The sequence below is a fragment of the Eutrema salsugineum genome, unplaced genomic scaffold (genome assembly GCF_000478725.1).
Source record: "Eutrema salsugineum unplaced genomic scaffold, Eutsalg1_0 scaffold_22, whole genome shotgun sequence".
In the NCBI taxonomy this organism is placed as follows: domain Eukaryota; kingdom Viridiplantae; phylum Streptophyta; class Magnoliopsida; order Brassicales; family Brassicaceae; genus Eutrema; species Eutrema salsugineum.
In genome coordinates, this window is record NW_006256812.1 from 686,363 (window position 1) to 703,587 (window position 17,225).

The window sequence follows — 17,225 nt, forward strand, 5'->3', positions numbered from 1 at the left end:
CATCAAATCCGCAAGTCAATTTTTAAAAAATGTACAAACATAAATTTTAATATAAGACCAAAAGAAAAGACTCTGATTGAGAAAGAGGGACTATGAGAAGATAGAGCGACCGTACGTCGATGTACTTTGTTTGAATGAATTTATCTCTTTCGCTAATCTCTTTATGTTTTCGGGAATAAGATTATATTTTGTTGCAGCAAGTATCGAATTTTGCTTGGTAAATAAAGATAAAAATAGTAAAATTTAGAAAGATTTTACGAAATTGAACCTTCTGAGCGCCAAGTAGAAGGTGCCAGCTGGAAAGACACTGTCGGTTAGTAAGTGAAAATTAATTAAATAGAAAATAGTAAAAAAACAAATATCTCATATGGGTACCTCTCGTTCCGTGCCATCGTGTTTAGTTAATGCTGAATGTGCAGTGGGGTTGGGCCCTTGTGGGAAGTCACTTTGTTAGTAACAAACTAAAAAATTAATTATGATTTTCACATATATTAAAATATTTGGCTCTATAATACTCCTAAAAACGACCTTAATGTGATAAACCCTAGCAAGCGTCACAGGACACGGCCCGTTTCTTTCTCCTTCTCTTTATTTCAACCCATACTATTTCATTTTGATTAGATTTTTTAAATATGGGAAAATATTACTTTCTCGTGCGAATTAATCGATAGTTACTATTTCATTTCTCGTTTTGTAGGAGATTACTCAAACACATCAATTAAGATTTCATAAGACTTATATGAGGTTAATTTCTACAAAATGACTTATTATTCGCTATACTCTTTTTTTTTTTTTCATCATCTTATTCTTCTTCTTTTGGAATGTTTATGGCCCCCACATGCAGCCACGTGGCTAAATTACCTTTTCCTTTATTTATTCGTTTATTTTTTTTTTGTTGTAAAAAGATGAAAATAGTTTATCTTAAAAAACCATGTGTGGATAGGTCAAGAACAAAAATTGTCGGCACGTACCATAAAGCATGTGTTATACCTATGTATGTCTGAATGAAAGAAAAAAAAAAGAAGAAGAAGAACAAGACAGAGATCAAGGTAAAATTAGGTTAATCAATAATTTATCCGCCGAACAGTTCTTTTACTTGTAAAATATATTAATTCAGACTAATAAGGCTTCTTACATGCATTATTCGTCTGCAGCATATATTCTATAGATGAAAATACTTATGTTTTTAAAGTATAAAAATTCATAATCAGTATACGCCTTAGTTAGTTGGGCAATGGAGCAGATTGTTATTGCACATGAGCGGAGCAAATTGTCAAATTACGAGCAGTAGGTCGATGTATACATAAAATATATGTATACATGCATATTTTTTTTATATATATTCTATAAATTAATTACTCTTTATTACAAACGATTTGGTAGCCAAGCAGCAAAGTTTCATATGCGGATGCGTATTATCATCTATTTGAAAGAAAGAAAAACTAAAGAACACAGAATAGATAGACCCACTACAAAATGCGTACGTAAAATTAGTACAGAAGCAATGAAAGAGACGTTTATATGATGACTGAAAACATTTTTCTTGTAATTTTGAGAATACAACAAAATATGAATTATAAACTCAGGATAGGTTAACTCTGTTCTGGTTTGAAAAAAGTTGTTCACTATCATATGTTTATGATTCAAATTCAGTTCTACAGCATTCTGTTAAAACAATTTTTAATTAGTTGAAGACGAATATAAATTTTATGAAATTTGAATTTTTAAAAGAATGATTTAATTTCTTAGAATGAGAAATAGTTTTGTATCATTAAGTAATACGGAAACTAAATAAAGTTATACAAATGAGTTTACGAAGATAATAATTAAAATCAATGACGTAAAAAATAAAATAAAAAGCAATCATGATATCTTTTGTAATGTTTTAAATAGCTCTTATTTTCATCATCAGATATGTATCTCGAACAGAAATCCACAACTTTCAGATAATGAGAAAACAAAATCGAATTGAGTTGAACTGTATATATACCAGTCCACTTGAATTATCCGTACTTCATTCTCCAAAACGTGACATCGCACTTTCTCAATATATACCAATACACTAGTTGCTGAAAACCCTTAAGTAATATTCATTATACCGTATACAGTTTGTATATAGTTCTCTTATATTAATTGTTTCTTCAATATGAAAATATACAAAGGAAATAAACTAACCAATGAATATTGTTTCTTCAAAATCAACTCCTGAAAGTAGGAGAGTGAGAGTTGGCTAGGGCCTATGTGACATGTTTAGCTCACGTTTTCTTACTGTTCGATCATGATCAACGAATTAGATATCAAGAATATATGATTCCTTTACAAACTCTGTGAATCAGTTTAAACTTTGATTCGTAATCTCTCTGTCTAATAGATATACTGGAGGTAAATGCTGTATTGAGCGGCACAATAGTATTTACAAATTCATATACAAGTTTTTGTGATACTTTAATTACCAACTGTATAAATTTTAGTAAATGATGTAGAGTAGCTTTAGATATCCAAGTATAGAGTTTGAGCATTTCAATAGCTAAATAGTAAGTGAATAGGCTGTTTTCAATCATTTTAGATTTAGTTTTCAATATATGTAGAAAAAAGGTGGATAGGATAATAATAAAAGAATGAGAGAAGTGAATAAGTAGAGTCGGTCACTCACGGTGCATGGTCACTCTCTCTGCACGTTCTCTTGCCCTCTTCTCTTTCTCTTTTCTTCTCTCTCTCTCATCATCTTCCCTATTAAAGACTCTAACCAGTCACTGACTCTAGAGAGTGTCTATGTGAGAGAGAAAGAGAGAGACAGAGTCAGCGTCTACAAAAGGAGAGAAAGATATATATAGAGACCTTGGACCATTAACCGATCAAATCATAACAAAAAAACAAAATGGATGTGTATGGCTTATCTTCACCAGATAACTTACTTAGAATCGACGACCTTCTCGACTTCTCCAACGAAGACATCTTCTCCGCCTCTTCTTCCACTTCCACCGCCGCCACTTCCTCTTCTTCCTTCCCTCCTCCTCATAACCCTAATTTCCTCCACCACCATCTCTCTTCCTCCGCCGATCATTCCTTTCTCCACGACATTTGCGTTCCCGTATGATATATATATATATGCTCTCTCTCCATTAATCCAAGTTTCTCTTTGATTTTTGATTTGGTTTTAACTGGTTCTTGATTTGATTTTTTGGTTGCAGAGTGACGACGCAGCTCATCTTGAATGGCTCTCGCAATTCGTCGACGATTCCTTCGCTGATTTTCCGGCGAATCCATTGGGAGGAACTATGACCTCCGTCAAAACTGAAACCTCCTTTCCCGGGAAACCAAGAAGCAAACGATCGAGAGCTCCTGCTGCTTTCGCCGGAACTTGGTCACCGTTGCCGGAATCAGATCAGCAGATTCACGTCGCCGGGAAGTTCAAGCCGAAGAAAGAACAATCCGGCGGAGGAGGAGGAAGACATCAATCGACGACGGCGGAGACGGCGGAAGGAGGGATGAGAAGATGCACTCACTGTGCATCGGAGAAGACGCCGCAATGGAGGACTGGACCACTCGGACCAAAGACGCTTTGCAACGCCTGTGGTGTCCGGTTCAAATCCGGTAGACTCGTACCGGAATACAGACCGGCTTCGAGCCCTACTTTTGTTTTGACTCAGCACTCGAACTCTCACCGGAAAGTCATGGAGCTTCGACGGCAGAAGGAAGTTATGAGACAACCTTCACAAGTCCAACTTCACCATCACCACCACCACCATCCGCAGTTTTAGTCCCTCGTCACTTTCTTTTTTTTGTTCGTTTTTTTTTGTTGGTTCTTCTTGGGGGTTGGGTTCGGAGGAGTCACGTGATGATGACGTGTCGCGATCCTAGCGGCGTTGATCACGTGACCGACGACGACGGGAGCCTAAAATTAGTGTTATAAAAAAAAATCAAACCTCTGCTAAAATCAACCTCATTAATTGTTAATTAATTATTAAAAAAAAACAAATTGAATACATTGGTTTGCCTTTTCTCCTAATTTTCTCATGTATTGAAGATGGAATTATAACACGGTATTAATTTCCCGCTTACAATAAAGAGAGTCAGTTTTCAGAGTTAAATATATTATCCACTTGCAGTCTTGCGCCCTTTTTTTGACTTCAACGTTTCGGCCTTAATAATTAGATAACGAACCAGAAGACGAGGAAGACCATGGAGTCCTAATGCCGGTTTACTCAACGTTGATTGTTGGTTCGGTTTGTTTTTTACTCGAATTTATAAAATCTGTTTCGAATTCATTCTGGTTCCACACAAAGTGGAGGTGTTCAATTTACATGAATCTTAACCGATCAACCCTAAACAAAGAAGTACATTGAGTTCTACATTTGGTCTCGATCTGATTACTATTTTCATTTTTTCCTCAGCAAAAAAAAAAAAAAAAAAACAACTTCAAACAGAACAACTGTATTAAACACAACATCATCACGAACTTGTATGGCTAACTATTGCCGAAGAACCAAAGCCCTTGAAACACACAAGACAAAAAGGGATTACATCTTTGGTATTGGACACCAAACAAAAAAAAAAAAGAAATGGAGTTTTAAGCATGTTTTAGACATTTATTATTGTCTGTGTAATTTTCCTCCAAGAGTAATCAAATTCCGTTAACTAGAAAATGGAGTTTGGTGTTCTTCAGACGGAGATACCATAGTTGCTGATCTTGTTCACTTCCTTAGTCAACGCGTTTCTCTCTTGCTTTATTTCAGAAGCACGGCTTGATATCTGAGGTTGAACAAGTGAGGTAACTCCATCACACAGAATAAATATATGGTTACTAAATTTATTCTAAACTAGTTCAGCTCCTATATTCTAACCTAGAAGAGCGAAGAGACGAGTATACTTACTTGAGAACGGAATCGAGAAGCTTCTCTCGTGGGCAACTCTTTTAGCACATCTTTCAAACCTGTATATACAAATCAATGATAGTATAAGTCAATAAGCTTTGTCACAGATAGAGTTTTCCTATTCTGCTCAATACATATCTTTGGTTGAACAAAATGTGGGAATTTAAGACGAAAGATATAAACATACCTGCTGCTTGCTTTTCAATCTTATAAGCTGAGCTGACCACACCTCGTATCTGTTTGCCTGCTTGTCTGGGTAAGAAGATAGAGTGAGTTCACATAGTATTCACGTTGATACATATCCAGTATAATGATCTATAGTCTGAATGATATAAACCTGAGTTTCATCCTTCCTCTAATCAACTCATCTTCTGCCACAGTTGCAACTCTCTGAAACAATCAAGTCATGATCAATTCTAAAACCATAATCCAATAAAGGCTTCCAACAAACTGCTATTACTGAAGACCATTGACTAATAATTTAAGGCTATATATATATATGCCACATTCAAGAAAAAGCAACTTATGTACATTGGCAAAAAAATATCCTTTCTCTAAATTGCTTCACCAGTGAATGAAGCAAACCCCGTAATACCATCCATCCATATGAACCTAAAGTAGCACCATCTTCATCCATATCCACTTAACACAGACTACATAAGAGAGTTCTCTGCTTGAAATCTTAACCCTTTCAATCTTCATACTAAACGTCTGACATTTTCTACTTCAAAATAAAGGGATTTTGAAACAAATGGACAAGAGCTAATTGCATACATCGAAAGTCTTCTCCACAAACGTAAACCTCATTCTGAAAAGAACAACTTCTACAGGCTTACCTCTAACTTTTCGCTTTCGGCTGTAAGACGATCCATTGATTGTCGTAACTCTTTTACTCTAAGATCTGCTCTAGAAAGCAAGGCCTGGATCCAAAATATAGGGTCACGACTGTAGAACAGCTTAAATCACAAGGAGACCACAGTTAATACATTCAACGAAGATGTAAACAACACCGACCTCTTCGCTTAAGAACATGCGTATAGTATTGTAATATACAAATCTTCTCGTCTCTGCAAACAAACATAGCAGTCACTAAAACAATGCATAGCATAATATCTTACAAGATTGAACTCTAGGGAGAACATACTTTTCAGAGCAAAAATCCCAACCCCAAAAGCTAGAGTGCCTGATATTAGCGGATGAGATGCAGCAACATTTACACCCTCTGCAAACAAATATATGAGCAGAGAGAAACGAGGCACAACGACATAGTAAACACGAGGTAACCAGAAGAGTAGAACAGACCTTTAATCTTCCCAAACACCATATGCTCGTAAACGTTATACTCAGAAGCAATGTCTTTAAGAGAATCCTACATGCGAAAACACTCGATTTGGTCAGAGGATTAACGAATCACTCGAATAACATAGAGAATAGGTGTTGATTTCAGATTCGCTTTGGATTCCAACGAGAAAGAAGGGGCCATTAAGCTTACAATGGTTTGGCTCGTGTGAGCCAAGGAAGTGTCTCGAATTTGAGATAATCGAGACCTGGAGGCGTCAATGGTGGAATCCAATGTCTCCACGATCGTTTTCTGGTACACCAGCGCCTGACGCATCGTATCATCGATCCAGGAAGCCGCATTTTCCACCGTAGTCGCTGCGATCTTAGAACTTGGAATCGAAGACGTCAGAGGCTGCGATTGCATAGATTGTGGAATCTCCGGTGGTTGCGCGTCTTCCATCCCTGAGGATGATTCTCCTAAGGTTGCCATGAGAAATGATCTCCAAATCCAAAACTACGACCTCCTTCGCTCAAAGTTCTATGAAACCCGGTGGATGGAAAAATGACCCGAATATTAAAATCGGGCCCCGTTTCAAATTGTTTTTTTTTTACAACTTAAGCCCCTAAACTTCAATTAAGTTTCCCAACGGTCTCCGTTTATTACTGAATTTTCTACTTAACCCAAACTTAACAACTTAAAATCTTAATTTATTCCCATTAATAATTAGACTCCAGTAAATTTCCTTCCAAGTCGTCTTTAGTCTCTCAAATATAGCACTCATGTTGATAAATTCTTTCAAAATTATTAGGTGGATGCAGAAAAAGTTTGTCCTTAAGTTTGTAGAAGGAATATGGGTTAAAAAAAAAATTTCAATGTCAAGAAAATGGAAATTTCATATAGATAAGTTTATACTCGACAAAATTAAAACATGAGTTGAAACAACTGTCTAATACTGATCGCTAGCAGACACTTAGGGTATTTCTTGCAACTATGATCCCTTTTTTGGTTTATCAAGCCTCTCTTCTCATCACTTGACAAAGTATAGCTTGCCCATAACATGAAGGACAGCGACGAAAGCAATGAAGCCGATGCTCATGACAAGGACAACATTAGGGGAGATCTTGAGACCAGGTGCGTCATCAGTGTAGAACTGAAGCATGGATCCGGCTGCACCACCAGAGGCTCCTCCTCCACTTGAACCGCTGCTCGGCTTCCTCCTACGCATGCTTGCAGCTGCAGCTGCACTTCCTCTCTGTGGTGCTCCACTACCCACCATTCTTCCTTCTCTTCTTTACTAACTGAGATATGGTGTAGAGAAAGTTAGAAGATTTGGAAAAAAAAAAAAACTCAGCAGGAAACCTTTGTATAAAGCATATGAAAAAAAGGAGAAGTAATAAAAGAAATAGTGAAGACAAATAAAAGATAAGTCTCAAAACATCAAGTTGTGTTATCTAATGCAATATAGAAGCTGGCTCTGCCGTGTAATTTGAATCGCAACTGCATAAGACATCTAATTTAACCTGAATCCTCCCAATTATTAGCACAAATGAAAAACACAAACTTACGATCTCCACATCAATTTAACTCGACACAAAATCAGGTTTGACCTTTAACTTCTAAGAGTTGTAAATACATGGTCAATCTTCCTGCTATCAAGAGTCAATCAAAACAAAAACAAATAATGCGACATTCTAAACCCCACCCAGAAAAATCGATTTAAACATTGGAATTGTAAAACTAGAAGCATTAAAGACGAAATTTAGATAAGCAATGCAAAATTCTCAACACATCTGGTCGAATTCAACATCGAAAACTATTTAACGATGAACATGCAAAACTATTCCTAGTCCATCCCTTAAATTTTCTCAGATGCCAAGGCAAAGAACAAATCGTATCAGATCGGAAATCGTAAATTAACGCGACTCGGATTCAACATGGAGATCTCATAATCAGATCTACGCTCTCATCAAACTTTATAGCAGATCTAGAGATTCCTCAAACACGTAACCATTGAATCACACAAATATACAGGAGGTTAGATCGTACAGCACCAAAACCAAATAAAACTCACCTGATTTCGCTTAGAATTTCTGATGTCGACGAGAACGATACCAGACGAATAGATTTTTCGGACCTTTGGGGGTTGACCGGACTCTAACCTATTTATAAGACCATGTCCATTGGAATATTAGGACAGTATGTTGGCCCAGTATCCTAAGCATTTAATTTAAGAAAATAAAGAAAAAAGCCCAATTACGGACCATATTATATCTAAGCGAAGAGGTTGAGCATACTGTCTCCTAAGGGTATGTGGCAGCGCGTGGTTGGCCGAATTTTTATTAGCTGATATAGTGAAACCCTCTGCCCGAGCCAGAGTATCTCTCTCGACCAAATTGTCTGCAGATGCTCTTTCGACCATTTTTGTTCATTTTTGTTCTGCAAATTCTCGAAAATTCTATGTAATGAAATAATTTTTTTTAATAACATATGAGAATTTAAATTTAAGATCAAGAATTAAAAAAAAATTTACAATAAATTATTTTTAAATTATTTTTAAATTCTTAAAAACAGTAATTCACTAATATACATGCTCTAAAACCGGTTATTCTCGCTACACACTTTATACCGTATCAACTAATAAACTAATGCCATTTCAGCGTAACTATAGCGTGTTTTTATAAAAATCGGTAAAGCTCGGAGCTAACTAGCTTAAAACCCAAAATTGAAGGCCTATAAAAGCCCAAACTAGAGAGTTTACACTTTATAGAAAATAACTAAGTGCGGTACAAACTAAGCTGAATGGAATCGGAAGCGAAATCGCGGAAGCAAAAGCGTTTGGAAGCGAGGAAACGAATTTTTCCAAAAATTTAGAAAGCGGGTACATATTGGAACGTACGGATTAAGGTTTAATAGACTTGAAATATATTAAATAAATAATTAGTTTAATTAAATAATATTAAAAATAAAATAAAAAACAATATGTGATAAAAATATATTAAGCCTAACAAAATTGTAATGACAGGTTAACTTCTTCTTCTATAATTTTAGTTGAATTCGGAATCGAACGATTCTTCAACGTTTCCAAACGGTAAAATTTTGGAATCGCGATTTCTGATCGGTTCTGTGCAATGTAGGTACAAAGTTATACTTGTAAGATAATAAAAGATTGATTGTATAACTACTCAGGTAAAAAAACAAAGATTGATTGTGTAATCATTTATTTAATTGGTAGTCTGGTGGTGCTGGGTCATATGAGAAGAGATCTGATTAAAAATATGTGATTTTACAGGCAAATTAATGTTTATGACTTTTTGATTCCCTAAATCAAAGGACCAAATCAAACAAAAAATCTGCCAACTAAATGCTGAATTAGGCCTACTCCAACTCCATTATCGATTATAGATGTTTATGTAGATTTTCCAAAAGTCTCTTTTTTATGTATGAAAACAGAAACGAAAAAATGCTCATATGAGTTTTATCAAACTCTGGTTTAGTTGTTTTGTTAGTAAGTAGTTACAAATTGAGAGAAAAATGAATAATGAAAGAAGTTTCGTACGTGTGTACGTACGTACCAAAGTACGTAGACATTAAAAGCAATTTATCCTCTTCTGTTTGTGTAGATCTCAAACACGAATCTCGAGAGATGGAGACAGGTATGAAAATCAGAGAGTGTAATGATACAAATGTATCGGGCATAAGTTATGGAGCCTGACAATTTGTGTACGGTGAGAGTCGACAAATACTGTGGTACCTTTTTTACCTTCGTACATATCGATCCACTCCAAAATCAAAATTTCATAAATGTGTTCCACTCAATCAGTGTTGTATAGATATGTACGTATACATATATATATTCTCGTAAAGCAATGACGCTTTTGGTTTATTTTATAAAATGTATATTTATTTTTTTCATTGTATCCATATAAATAATAAATAAAAAATCATTCTGAAGCTCGTGCTACTTCATGAAATTTAATTACAACTGATGATTTTTTTTTTGAAAAATATATATATCCAAAATAATGTATGCGTGGTTACTATCTCTCAAATCATAATAAATCTTAGATTTTTTTTTAAAAAAGTCATAATAAATCTTACCAAAAAATTAGTTTAATTCGGGTCTCTTCTTGTTGGACCACCATCTTTCTTTTAATAAGCACAAAATCCCATTCGATCTTCATGTGAAAACACATATTAAATACTCGTTATGTTGATTATTGAGTGGAGCGTATATCATATATATTTCGAAGATCGATAATGATACTATCGTCTTGCTTTTAAAAATACAGTGATATATCATAGATGCGAATATAATAAATTAGGGGAAAAAATATGATGTTAAATCTAATAAATAAGGTGGGGGAGACACAAATAAATATAAGAAAAATAATTGAATCAGACAATGATAACGTGGTAAAAAAAAAGGTTTTGACGGGACGATATTTTGTGTAAAGGAAAATCAATTCGGGTCCCTTTCTTGTTGCATTTATCATCAAACGTATTCGTGCGTTGGCGGTAGCTTCGTTTCGGGTATCTCAATTCATTGCTTGTACTTTATTTTGTCCCTCCACATTCATCTATTTCAACAGTATTTTTTTGTTTTCTTTAATTATCACCACCACATGGAAATAAATACATGATCGAGTTTATTTTTCTTTTACCCTGTCTCTTGTACCCTAGTTCAAAACTTGTACTTTCTTGTTGTTTGAGTTGCACTTGTCGAGCAGATAGTTGATAAGGATGAAAGATTTGAATGGTTATTATATTTGTTGCGTTTGGTATAGGTATAACACGAAAAAAAACACGTATTTTATCATTCATATTTTCTCTTTTTTCTTTTTCTCTTTCTTTGGTTCATCAGGTCAGACTGTGCAACATCGCACCATTTTTCTTTATAATTAGTTTAAGAATCTGATCGTAAATAAAATTTTATTTTCTGTTAATTCAAGGGATTCTAATCATAAATTCATAGTTTACCACTAAGATAATGCCGTTCATTATTTATTTAAAGATACATCTAAGAAAATATTATCACCAAAACGTGTTGTTACCAAAATTATCAATTCAAAGCTTATAAGAAAACACATTTTGTCTAATGGTTTTAAGTAAATAAATATTAACAAAATTAGTCTTTACCTCATTATGCGCATTTGGTAAAATAAGATGGACGACGGATTTTAACCAAAAAAGATGGATGACGGATTCTAATTGAAGAAACTATAATAAAAAAAAAAAGGAAGAAAGAAAAGTGTTGTGCGTTGTCTTTGATGGAACCTCCACACGTGTGAGTCTCATTGTGGTCTTTGAAAGCTCGCGACGTCGACGTTGACGAATGCCACACGTGTGTCCTTAACAGTACACGCGTTAAAACAGTTTGTTAAAAAACTAACATGAGTAGGCCCCATTTAAACCCTCCGGCTCCACCAGAGAGTTTCACCGATGTTGAGTTGACGTCTCTCTCTCCACCGTCTTCTACAGACTGTCGGCGGAGTTCTCATTTGTTTAAATGATTTTTTAATTTTGTATATTTATATGTTTGAAGTACTTAGAAATAGGTTCATTTGAAATTTCAAATGCTATTTTATATGAATGAATAAAAAATGAGAAATTTAACCAAAAGCTTAGCTGTTGCACTTACACATTTGTTTTTTTTTTCGGCTTAAATAGATATTAATTACTTAGTTTGGTAACTTCTCTCCAGCTTCCATATGACTCCAAAAACCTATGTCGATTCTCTTTTCGATAGTATTCCACATTATAAACAAATCCTCTAGATTTAATGTACCTTCTGACTCTATATATATATATATGAACAATTACTTATACAAAGAAACTATCGAACATCATTTGACTACAGTGTTTCAATTAAGTAGAGAATTTGTATCATCTACGCCGGTTTGATTTCAAGACTTGAAGTATTGTATCTTTAACATTTGACTCATGTCGCAAAAATCTCGTATATATATATTAGTTTGCGTTCCGGAAAATGAATTCAAATATGGCATTAAGTCATTTTTCAAAAGTTCATAATTGGTAGTATTTAAAACCAAGAAGGGAATTTTCTAAACAAATAAAATAAAACGTTATTTTCTCATAGTAGATGGGAATTAAGTTGCTTTATCTCGACGAAAGAGATTCAAATCTGGAATATTGTTACGTTTAAAAAAAAAAAACTGAACTTTCGTAGTTGCACGAGCTACATTTTAATACTATTAAATATTCAACACACACACTATAGCTAGCAACAACAAATTCAATTCACAATTAAAAATTGAAACTTAAAAAAAAAATTAAAAAAAAAAAGAAGAAGAAGAAGAGAAGAGGAAGTTGCCCTACAATCTGAAAGCCACTCTTCACCATCGTCTAACATACTGTATATAAAAAGCCTCTCAAAAGCCTTTCCTTTTTATTCAATTTCAATTTCTTCACCACTCTCACTCATCCTAATAACGACAACAACAACAAACAAAAAATACCCATTGTTTCCGGTAATGGCGTGTTCGAGTTCTCTGGCGATTTCTCCGAGGAAACTCCGATCAGACCTTTATTCATACTCTTACCAAGACGATTCTAACACACCACTCGTTATCTCTGTTCTCTCCTCGCTGATCGAACGGACTCTAGCTCGGAACGAGAGAATCAGCCGGAGCTACGGTGGTTTTGGTAAGACACGTGTCTTTGATTGCCGGGAAATTCCTGATATGACGATCCAATCGTATCTAGAGAGGATTTTCCGGTATACCAAAGCCGGTCCATCGGTTTACGTCGTGGCTTATGTGTACATTGACCGGTTCTGTCAGAATAATCAAGGTTTCAGAATCAGTCTCACTAATGTACATCGTCTACTCATCACAACCATCATGATCGCTTCCAAATACGTCGAAGACATGTAAGTTACACAAGTTTTATTGAATTCGTCCAAAATACAAAATTTCCTCTGTTCTCTCTTTCTCTGTAAAGTCAAAAAAATTCTCATTTTTTTGTTGTTGTTCTGTTTATTACAGGAATTATAGAAACTCATACTTTGCGAAAGTAGGGGGATTAGAGACAGAAGATTTGAACAAGTTGGAATTAGAGTTCTTGTTCTTGATGGGATTTAAGTTGCATGTGAATGTGAGTGTGTTCGAGAGTTACTGTTGTCATCTTGAGAGAGAAGTAAGTATCGGAGGAGGTTATCAGATCGAGAAGGCATTACGTTGCGCTGAGGAAATCAAATCCAGACAAATTGTTCAAGATCCTAAACACCATCAATTTTCCCGAATCTTGTTGTAGTCAAGAACAACTCTGTTTGTTTCTTTTTTTTGTCGTTTTGCTTTTGAAGGTCTTTGACTTTCTGATTACCTTGTCGGTTGGGTTTTCTTCAAATGTAAATGTAAATAGAGAGAAAATATAGAGACTGCTGTTGTATGTATTTATGTATCAGCAATTTAGTAGATTCTATGCATCTATTGAATTTTTCTTGAAATTGTTTTCATTTGCAAAAATCTTTGTTAATCTGATCTTTTGTCATCTACTAGACTACTACTTTCTTAGACATGTGAACTATTAACATTGGTTTGGACACTCAAATCCATTAAGATTTTATGCCCGTGATTGTGAAACCTCAGAATATACTTGTGATCATGCATTACATTTTTTAAGATTGTTGGTAATCTTAGGTTCATGTTCAACTCGTAATCAAACAAAATGTTGTGTTTTTGTTTTTGGCTATAATGTGACGTATTTAATTTTTTTAACTAGCAAACGCAGATATTTACATTTTCTACCTTGGAATTATGTTCGTGTGAGAAACAAGAGAGACTATTACAGCACATTAATGGGAATACCGATTGTCTTTATTTTGGAGAAAATAAAACAGTTCATGGATTGTCTTTATTTAGGAAAATAATAGTTCAAAAGATTTTTTTTTTACAATAAGAATATTTTAAAGGATTTTACAGCTTTATACACAGTGAGAGTATGTAAATACATTAATTCTACATAAGAACCTCTAAATGTACATAAACAAAAAAAAGTTTATGACAAAAGTGACTAAAAGATATTGAACTCATGTCTTTTGCCACATAATCTCGTTGAAATTTACAAGCTATATATGAATATGTTGCACAGTAACTAGGGGAAAACACAAAACAATTTCCATAGATACTGTTATTATTTTTCATGTTAAATTTATAGTTCTGTTTAAAATTTTTTTTTTCCCATTCATTCAAAGATAGTGGAATTAAGTACCTGCCGAAAACCAAAAGTCAAAAGAAAAACACACCAATACATAAGCTTTAATGTCTATAATACAAATGGATATTAATGACATTAAAAGCATTTAGCATAACCTCAACCAAGATATATTTTTCTGAGGTGAAAAGCAAGGTCCTGACTCCTTCCATATCCTAGTGTATTTGTTAATCAATAACCCATACATGGATGTTGTTTTCTTTAGTCGTATTTTATAGTTACGTTGCATCTGCGTTGCAGATCATAATTTTCTACAAAAATCCAAACCTGCCAAAAGCTAAATAGCAGTTTTTGGATTTTCGGATGATTCATTTTGCACAAACTTCAAGTTTTCGTCTACTCTTGTAAATGATTTCATCGAATTCGATGGAATCCATTATCTTAACATTGAATATTGATGGCAGCTTACTCTTTTGGACTTTTGGTTTAGCATGAGAAAAAGATAAGCTCTTAAAAAAATTGAAAGACCATAGTGCGAAAATCTCAAGAATATTATACATAAACAAACCAAAAAAGCTAATTATAAACCTTCTGAAGTTTATCTTGTTGTTGGACCATTTTGCGATTATAAAATGAACAGTGTTAGTTAGAAAAGGTTATTTTGAGTGGCTATATGATTCTTGTCTACCTAAATATGAAAAGTCGTCGTTAGTTCGAATTATGATCACAGCCAGAAAATGGAACAAAAAAAAAAATTAAAAACAAAACTCCATTAAATAAGAGAAGCGCCGGAAGAAATCTGACGGTCTATTTACTTAGTATAAACAATGAATCGATAAAATATTAACCGCAGAAAAACCTCAAAACGTTGTTTCTCAAGTTTTTTTTTTTAAAGAGCAAGATAAAAAAAAAACTCAAAAATGCATCTTTTCTAAGGGTTTCATATAAATCGTTCGAAAGTCTTTCTAAATGTTTCATGAACAACTTTGTGGTAGTCGTGAATTTATATAAGAAAGTAACAAAAAAAAAACTGAAACATAAAATACAAATTTATAATTCATACCTCACAGAATCAATTACTCCGTTAGGTAAACCCAAAAAAATATCAAATATGAATTTTTTCTTTAAGTATTAATATTGAAATTCTTGAAATCTATTATTGTTCATATATAAACAAATCATGAGAATATTAAACATGAATTGTATCCACATTAATCATTTTGGATACATATTGAAAAGAAAGATAAAGTAGGATTGGATTGCTGATTTGGTGTTCAATAATTGATTAATCGGTGGCATATAATTAGACATACATTGCCAATTGTTTTTCTTTTGATGAATATGCATCAACCATTTAAAATAAAATTAAAATGAGTTCAAAGTTGATCATTTGATGTTTTGTATGAGCATATATGGTAAAACGGTATTCCATTTTTCAATCGAACAAAAATACTTATCCGAATGTTTTTTTCAGCAACAGGCATACATAATAAGAATATATTTTGGTGTTGTATTGAAAAAATATCATACAAAAAAATAGTGTAGTGTGGTTCACGAGCATTTACCTAATTAAAGACACCAATCATTTGATCTAATCCTTTGAACTAGATTATTGCAAATAACATTAGGATCGGTATGTTGATCTGATTTCTAATAATTGCCTCACAAGAAGAACAGAGATTTATATTGTAAAATACCATGACTTATTTTTTCTTTGTTGTACTTTAAAAATCAAGATAACAGCTACGAGAATATTATTTTGTGTGTCCAGAGGAAAAATAGTTTATGGGCTTCATAGTCCGGTTACTCTAAACGAGCCGGTCCGATGATATCTTTCGTCTACTCTAAAAGTATTATCAATGGCCGGATGTGCATCATCAAAATCTAATAAATTATGTTATATTCTTAACACTATTTTCTTGTTATATACAGAATTGCATTTTGCAATTCATTTTGACGATTAATTCATGGGATCTGACGCTTTTTAAGATAAAAAAATAATTGGTCGATTTCATTAAATCGTCATAACAAACCTAATTCACGCCAAGTTTTACGTTCAACAGCCTGCGATTATTTTCAAACCCGTCCTCGCATTAGGTTATTAAATTTTCTACAAATCTATGCGTTGAAATCATTTTCAACCGTGACCGTGAGATTGAGATTCAACGGCCAAACAAACCACCATTAACGGCTACATGAACGTTCAGATTTCGCCATCAATCACCGTATACGATCGTATGAAGATCCAATATAACTCCAAATCACCTTGATTTAAGGGAAAATAAGAATTAATTAGGCAATACGAGTATACGACAAAGTATTATTCTATTTTTCGACCACATGAAACTGTGGGCCTAACCGTTTAACCGTCACGTAGGGCTTACTTCGAAGGAAAAACTAAAAAAGGACTTCACGTGTCTATTTCGCGATGGCTCAAAACAGAGCGACACGTGGCTCAAATTAGTTGGGCGTTTGGTGCCATGGCTATTTCCGGTCAAGATAGTCAGCTTCGCGATGCCGGAGATTTGCAGATTCTTTATAGAAAGTATATACATATGTCACATTAATAGAATATTTTCATAGACTAAGGTTTTGTTTTATTTTTAAAATAATTATTTCTTTGATTTGTTTTGTAGAGTGCAACTATGTTGGCCAAACGATGACGTATCAAGTGGAGGAAGTTTCAAATGCTAACGGCTTCGCGCGGCTTTGGTTGAGTATGAAGACTGAGACGGTGAAACCGGCCGAGTCGTCGAGCTCAAACGGTAGATATTCTGACACGTGGCTTCCCATGAGCCAATTATGAGGTGTCATCGTGTTGAAGCTCGATGTGACGTCACCATTTCGGGCCCCACTGTCTCTCCGAGTGACTTCTCTCGACTCCGGCCAGACCGTTG

At 34.2% G+C, this 17,225-nt stretch overlaps 4 protein-coding genes across 4 annotated transcripts; 2 read left to right on the top strand and 2 right to left on the bottom strand.

The window, feature by feature from the left end:
• The first annotated feature begins 2,747 nt into the window (after nt 1-2,747).
• Nucleotides 2,748-3,888, top strand: LOC18015655 (GATA transcription factor 2). The gene is made up of 2 exons (XM_006397622.2): nt 2,748-3,091; nt 3,192-3,888. Exons 1-2 carry the CDS (start codon nt 2,879-2,881, stop codon nt 3,759-3,761), a joined length of 783 nt encoding a protein of 260 aa, XP_006397685.1. The 5' UTR covers nt 2,748-2,878; the 3' UTR covers nt 3,762-3,888.
• A 527-nt stretch (nt 3,889-4,415) lies between these two features.
• LOC18015656 lies at nt 4,416-6,699 on the bottom strand. The gene is made up of 9 exons (XM_006397623.2): nt 6,367-6,699; nt 6,177-6,243; nt 6,019-6,096; nt 5,889-5,941; nt 5,711-5,794; nt 5,212-5,264; nt 5,062-5,126; nt 4,875-4,933; nt 4,416-4,752 (listed from the first exon to the last, which is right to left on the bottom strand). The coding sequence occupies exons 1-9, from the start codon at nt 6,643-6,645 to the stop codon at nt 4,663-4,665; spliced, it is 828 nt and encodes a 275-aa protein (XP_006397686.1). The 5' UTR covers nt 6,646-6,699; the 3' UTR covers nt 4,416-4,662.
• A 310-nt stretch (nt 6,700-7,009) lies between these two features.
• LOC18015657 (protein transport protein Sec61 subunit beta) lies at nt 7,010-7,454 on the bottom strand. Its single transcript, XM_024155012.1, has one exon. The coding sequence runs from the start codon at nt 7,430-7,432 to the stop codon at nt 7,184-7,186; it is 249 nt and encodes an 82-aa protein (XP_024010780.1). The 5' UTR covers nt 7,433-7,454; the 3' UTR covers nt 7,010-7,183.
• Nucleotides 7,455-12,570: 5,116 nt separating this feature from the next.
• Nucleotides 12,571-13,550, top strand: LOC18015482 (cyclin-U2-1). Its single transcript, XM_006397626.2, has 2 exons — nt 12,571-13,045; nt 13,161-13,550. The coding sequence occupies exons 1-2, from the start codon at nt 12,648-12,650 to the stop codon at nt 13,426-13,428; spliced, it is 666 nt and encodes a 221-aa protein (XP_006397689.1). The 5' UTR covers nt 12,571-12,647; the 3' UTR covers nt 13,429-13,550.
• Nucleotides 13,551-17,225: the final 3,675 nt, after the last annotated feature.